This window comes from Panthera tigris, chromosome D1 (assembly GCF_018350195.1).
Source record: "Panthera tigris isolate Pti1 chromosome D1, P.tigris_Pti1_mat1.1, whole genome shotgun sequence".
Classification (NCBI taxonomy): domain Eukaryota; kingdom Metazoa; phylum Chordata; class Mammalia; order Carnivora; family Felidae; genus Panthera; species Panthera tigris.
Genome location: NC_056669.1, coordinates 99859134 through 99866151, shown reverse-complemented (window position 1 = coordinate 99866151; position 7018 = coordinate 99859134). Strand labels below are relative to the sequence as shown.

General features: G+C 39.5%; 1 protein-coding gene and 1 non-coding gene across 2 annotated transcripts; both read right to left on the bottom strand.

Annotated features, from left to right (window-relative positions):
- Positions 1 to 3180: 3180 nt before the first annotated feature.
- On the bottom strand, positions 3181 to 3319 carry LOC122231617. Its single transcript, XR_006208874.1, has one exon. It is a non-coding gene; the product is annotated as a small nucleolar RNA SNORA18 (small nucleolar RNA).
- Positions 3320 to 5661: 2342 nt separating this feature from the next.
- Positions 5662 to 6594, bottom strand: LOC102955489 (olfactory receptor 4C16-like). Its single transcript, XM_007095368.3, has one exon. The coding sequence runs from the start codon at positions 6592 to 6594 to the stop codon at positions 5662 to 5664; it is 933 nt and encodes a 310-aa protein (XP_007095430.2).
- Between the last annotated feature and the right edge of the window lie 424 nt (positions 6595 to 7018).

Genomic DNA, 7018 nt, shown 5'->3' with positions numbered 1-7018 from the left:
TCGTCCATGGTGTTGACATGTTCATGCATGCAGCCAGCTTGTTATAGCTGAATTGACTGTGTAAGATATTTGATGAAGATCATATACTTAGTGGGATTCAATGATTAAGTTGATATAAAATGTTACTTATATTTTCTCCAAGACTATTCCACACCTAAGAAGATGTCACATTTTTCTCAGGGATAACATTTGGAGGAGGGTGTAAAAGTGGCATATTTAATAGATACGGGAACACCATCCCCAGCTTGGAGATATTGAGTTATACATTCTCTGACTCTTGGGTTAAAGCTGTAATTTTTTCAAAAATCCTTCACCACTGTGACAGACATAATTCCAAAATGCCCCTCAGGATCTCCTGCCCTATCCCCTGGGATTATAAATGTGGTGATATGGCACAGGTTAAATGTTAAATGTTGAATTACATGTCAAAAGGGATTTCAAAAATGTAATTAAGGTTATTGATAAGTTGACTTTTAGTTATATGTTTGGATCTTATGTAATCCCTCAAGTTCTTTACAAACAGAGGATTTTTCCTGACTGGCAACGGAAGAGTAAGTTAAAAAGATTCAAAGTACAATCGGAAAAAAATGCACCATTCCTGGCTTTGAAGACAGAGGGAGCACACGCAGAGACCTCTGGAAGCTGAGAGTCACCCCCCACCCCCACCCCCGCCCCGACTGCCAGCTAGGAAATTTCTGGACACCAGAGACTCCATTTTGAAGTTCCATTTTCCTTTCTAACTAATTAACTCTTAAACTGGGCCATCGCAGTCATTGTTTTACATGTCGTTGCTTGTAAAATCCAACAAAACAACTGTCACTCAGGCTATAGCACTGTTGGCAAGAAGTTTATGAGAACAGGAAAATTAACTACAGCATGGTGGGAATAGTTTTGTTTAATAGACAAATAGATCTTATTTTTGTTTATTTTGTTTAATAGATCAGTAGAATCATCAATTAGATAGTAATCAAAAGCTGTTCCACCTCAGCATCATTTTTTCCCTCCTGTTTTTTTTATCTAAATCATGTGATTAGTCCCTCCTTCTTTCTCATAAAAACCTCTTGCTTCCCCCCCCCCACTTTTCCTGGTTCCACCAAAATCTGTACTCCCCAAATTGCAATTCTGAGACCTCAAATAAGGGCCTGTGTACTTTTTCAGGTTTGCTCCTCTTCTCACTTGCAACAATAATGAGGGGACCTTGACAAGACAAGGTCTATTGCTCACAAGTCACAGCGGGTACATCACATACCTGCATGATGGTGAAAAGAGAGTATAAAATAGGCAGAGAGGGAAAGGATAGGACTTGAGGTCCCTGGGTGGGGAAAAATACATATTTGGGAACAATGCTGGGAGCCTCTGACCACAGCCAACTCCCTCGAGCACAAGGTTCCTCTTTAAAATGTAAGACACCACCAACTCCCACTCAGGTTTCCCTCAGGAATTTGACAAAAGACCTAACTAAAAATGAGTAGTAGACAATAAAATGTAAGACCCACAAGGCATGATATGGCCCTAGACCACCCCTCGTACAATGGAAACGAGCCAATGAAAATGGGATAACGAGACATTTAGAGTTACCTAGACAATAGGGGCAGGACCTGAGAGGAAACAAAGGAGAATGAAGCAGGGGTCTGGGCGGGGGGAGAGGGGGACCGAAAAGTTGTAAAACAAAGACCTTTGCCTATAGTCGCAAGCATTCACTTTCAGATGTCCCTCTCCGCAAAGAGAGTGTTCATACTATTCTTCCTTTCTCATCTTATACTCTAATAAACTTTTGCCTGCTGCTCATTTTCATTCTTCGAGGCAGCAAGACAACGAATCCTGGGTACCGAGGTAAAAAATCCTGCAACACCAGGGGCCACACAGTTTGGTCACAGGTACAGAGACAGAGAGAGAGACAGAAAGAGCTTGCTAGTCTGAGGTTCTGCCTTTACTGGGGTCAAGAGTGGAGTACCCAGGGTTTGGAGGTGCACTACTGGTGAATTTAAAACATGAGTGGAATTTTTTTTTAATTAATTAATTAAATTTAAAAAGGTTGCCTGGTTGGCTCAGTCAATTGAGCGTCCAACTCTCGATTTCTGCTCAGGTCACGATCCCAGGATTGTGGGTAGAACCCAGTGTTATAGGCTCTGCACTGAGCACGGAACCTGCTTGAGATTTTCTCTTTCCCTCTGCCTTTGCCCCCTCCTCCATTTGTGCAAGCTCTTTCTCTCTCTAAAAATAAATAAAAAATAAATAAAACATAAGAGTGGGATTAAAGTATGGGAAGGAAAACACAGGGCCACTCAAATGGTCAGTTGTAAGCCACACAGGGCTTTCCCAAGGAGGAGTTCATAGGCTAGGCAGCCTGGCTCTCCACCTCGTTGTGTAGTTGGTGGGCATTGTGTTCATTTCAGATGGGATGCCTTTGAAATGGATGTCTCAGCAATCAAAGCTTAATATCGTCGTAATCAAAAACGCCAATTGTCAGGCACTCACACTACTTCGAACTAAGGTAACACTCTGAGGTACCGAGGATGAAGATTCCAACATAACTTCTTGTGGGACACATTATGGTGGTTTTGCAGTTCGGTTATCACAAACAACAGTTTTGAGTCGCTATGAACAGCTGTGTACAGGTTTTTGTGTAAACATAGGTTTTCATTTCCCTGAGATAAATGCCCCGAAGTACAGTGGATAGATTGTACGTAAAATTTTAGTTAACGTACAGTGCAATATTAGGTGGCAAACTGCATCGAGAACAGTGTATTATCACTGAAGGGAAGTTATACCATTCTGCAACGCATGTGGAGAGGTGCTTAAGAGCACTCGTAATAAAGATGCTTCTAAGAATGCTAAAAGCACAAACATAAAAATCACACACACATACATACGCACATACCCTATGCTCAACCCTCAGTTGCCATGTCCAGCTGCAACCCTTTTAGTTGGACTTAGTTTGTCTCCAGTTGAATATGGACGCACTGATGACTTCCCGATGGTATACTTTTCCACCCGGAAACTTTGGGATCTAATTTCTTCACGCAGTTTACATTAGGGCCCCCTGAATAAGAACTGAGTTCCCATCGTATTCACACCTCAACTAGCACACCCAAGACTAATACAAACTTTGAGGAGATGCCAATACCTAAGATTTAAAACATAAATAGATAAAAAGTAAGTCTTTTATGCTTTTAGAAGCTACATCTTATAGTTCTTTTCCACAGACCAAACAAATAAATTCCGTGAGTAAAACAAACAACATAGTTATTTGACGAGGCATCTCCAATGATGTGGGTCTGCAGGAAAAAAAAAAAAAAACATCAGGATAGACCTCAACTCCAGACTTCTGCTTCACCACTCTTAGATAACATTTCCCCATCATGAAGTGCTCCCATAGGTCACACGTGTGACATATGATGTACATAGAGACATATGATGTACATAGAGACCATATAATGCCCTCATGTATGACATGTCCTTCTAGAGCAAGACTGGATTTTCCTGCTTGGACTTCCCTGTGACTTGCAGCTGGTTAGATGTTTGGAAGCAATGAGGACTATAAAAGAAAGCTCCAGAGGAAACCAAATATCATTTTTTGACAACTTGTACAGATGAGATCATCACAAGGTGTCTAGGCTAGAGAAGAGTGTCGTTTCTCCTCTTTTGAGGGAGACAGGGCTACTTGTGACAACCAAGAGGATGAAAGATAATCTATGCCTTCATAGTTCTCACTCTTTCCCCACACAAATGTGTCTACTTTCGATATCAGAGTCCCACTCTTTCCCCATAAGAACACTGACTTAAAAAAATATCCTGGTGAGGTTGCACACTCCGTCAGCTTTGCAATTCCACCATCTTCATTACAAAATTCGGAATTGGAATTAGATCATACACTCTGTTGGCAAGAGATATGGTGATGGTAGCCACAGGAGCTCCATATTAGAAGCATGTCCAGAAGACATGTTGGATAGAGTGTCTCTGGGGAGGCACCTAAATTGGATCCAACATACACCCCTTTTCATATTTTCCTTGTCTTGAAATAGAACAGGACTTTAACTAAAACTCTGCCAACTAGAATCTACTCATGTGTAAACCTTCCAAGAGCAAAATCAGCAGCTGCGATCAATGATAAACTGCTTGAGATGGATAAACTCTGGATCTGAAAAATAAAAGTGATGTATATATGCCACTAGTGTTCATTGTGGAATTCACAGAGGGAATTCCATTCCCACACAGAGAAATAATTTTTTTTTCAAGCCAAGAAGCTCTTTTTTTATTTTATTTTTTTTTTCATTTTAATTAGGTTCCATACCCAGGATGGGACTTAAACTCGCAAGTCAGATATCAAGAGTCACATGCTCTACTGACTGAGTCAGCCAGGTACCCCTCGAGCTAAGTAGTTCTAACATTCCTGGTACAACAAATTGAATACAAGTTCGGTAATCTTAACATAACTTAGTAGTTTATAAATAAAAATATGTTTGAAATAAACAATAATACTCATGTTAAATTTTCTATATGGATAAAAATACAAATAAGAAAACAGGTTGAAATTGGAAAGATTCTTAGTGATCATATACTTCGATAGTGCAATGTTGTCAGATGGTGACAAAAGTGACGGGTGGTAATATCCCTCTCTACTGCATACAGTTTTCACCCAAAAATCTCAGTCCCTCTAAATTACCATCATTTTGGATTATATTAAAACTCACTAAAATAATTCATATCTGTGATGTAGCTATATCTGTCTCAAAGCCTAAAGAGACTCATCTGAGTTATGACATTCTTTCTTTATCAGTTATTATATTCAGATTCCCTATTTCAACCATCAACTGCTTGTACACTTTACTTCTAGACCACATGACTATATCTACTTAATTTGGGACACCTATGCTACAACCATAATACCTTAGCAGTATAAAGAATTATTATAATTTGTATGACTCAAGACAAACTTAATGCTTCTATAAATCAGAAGGGACAATTTTAGAAGCAAAAAGTTTTTACAAAAAGAATAATAATCTGAGTACAACCCCAACAATCAGAACCTTCCTAAGGTGAAAAGATTCCTTCAGAATGGTGAATATTCACACTGTGTTCTGTCACTGTTCTAGAAGGATCTAGATAAATAGGAGAAGAATTCAAAGTATAACCCCCAAAATAGAAGGGAGATTACCCTAGATTATAGATTATCCCTTAAAACACAAAGATTTTATTATTATTTGAATCTGGTGCTTTCTGCTTAGTCATGAAGAACAAACAAGCTAAAGGTCTATGATCAGAAATTATGCGATTCAACAGTTTAATTAAGAGAGCCAATTGAAACAGAAAAAACCTTCCAGGCTGTGGTTATAAGCATATAAAAGTGTAACTATAAACAGAAGTCAACATGAAGAAGGGCATGGAAAGCACCATATCAAGATTACAGTGATACTAGGCAGTCAAGAAGGCAGAGGCACAGCTGAACATCTAAGGCACGAGTCTTTCCACGGTTGTTTGTACCTGGTGCTGTCTCTTCCCATCCATGAAACTGACTCAACACTAACCAGTGTGTATTTTCATTCCTGAAGGAATTAATTCTCATACCTCCTGATTATGGTAACATCACAATAAAAAGATAACATTCTCTGTAGACTTCTAGGCAAATCCAGACTATGAAGAAAATTTTGAAGATCCCACTCATCTTTTGTCATCTAAGATTAACTTCTTCTTCCATAACTTCCTCATGGCGTTTTTCACTTCTGCATTCCTCAGTGTGTAAATCAGAGGATTGATCAAAGGTGTTCCAAGTGTATAAAACACAGCTATCATCTTATCCATGGGGAAGGTGGTTGCAGGGCGTGTGTATATAAATATGCAAGGACCGAAGAACAAGATGACCACAATGATGTGGGAGACACAGGTGGAGAGGGCTTTTCTCCTCCCTTCAGCACTGTGGTTTCTCAGAGAATACAAGATATTAACATAGGAGCACATCAGCATGACAAAACTCAGGGTACAAATGGCCCCGCTATTGGACACCAAGAGTAGGTTGATTACGTAAGTGTCTGTACAGGCGAGCCTCAACAATGGCTGCAAGTCACAAAAATAGTGATCGATCACATTGGGACCACAGAAGGGTAAACTCAAGGCCAGAAAAATCTGAGCTAAAGAATGTACACAGGACCCCACCCAGGCCATAGCCACCAGCACAGCACAGACTCGTCGACTCATGATGGTTGTGTAGTGCAGGGGCTTACAGATGGCCACATAGCGGTCAGCGGCCATGAGGATAAGAATGAAGATCTCCAGGCAGCCAAAGAAATGGAACGAGAAGACCTGTATCATGCACTCACTGAAAGAGATAGTGCTCTTCTTCAAAAAGGCATCCACAATCATTCTAGGGGCTACAGAACTACAGAAACAGGTGTCAGATAAGGACAAGTGGAAAAGGAAGAAGTACATTGGACTCCCGAGGGCCCGGCTGGTCTTGATAGTAGTAATGATCAGAAAGTTACCCAGCAATGTCCCCAAATAGAAAAGCAAGAAAGTGACAAACACTATTTTCTTCCTAACAGGATCCTGGGTCAACCCAAGGAGAATGAACTCTGTCACATTATTATTCAGCCGCATGATTTCGCAAATGAGGAGAAGGCTGAGTGGGAAGTGGTTGATCTACAAAAAAAATAAAAGAATTAATTCATGGTGTGACGTGTGATTTTATGGACTATTTTAAGAAAAATAAATATTCTTCATCATGAATATTTTAGGGGTGGGTCGCTTCTTATAAGTCACTTCAACACTTTGTTCCTCAATTTATAATGAGAACTTCATAGGTCATTTTAGGTCTCAAACAAGCTTGTTAAAGGTACACAAGCTTGTATACAAGCTTGAATATAAGGATACAATCCTTTAGATACAATCCTTTGTAGCATTTAAATGATTCTGATTAATTTGTACAATTCAATGAATACAATGTGAAAAGACATGGGTCAATTTTATTAACTTCATTATTTTTTCGTATTTAATAAATCTTCAGGCACATGTTTTGATGGTG

Coding starts and splice junctions, on each gene's coding strand:
- LOC102955489 (XM_007095368.3), bottom strand. CDS start 6,594: ATGCGGCTGAATAATAATGTGACAGAGTTCATTCTCCTTGGGTTGACC.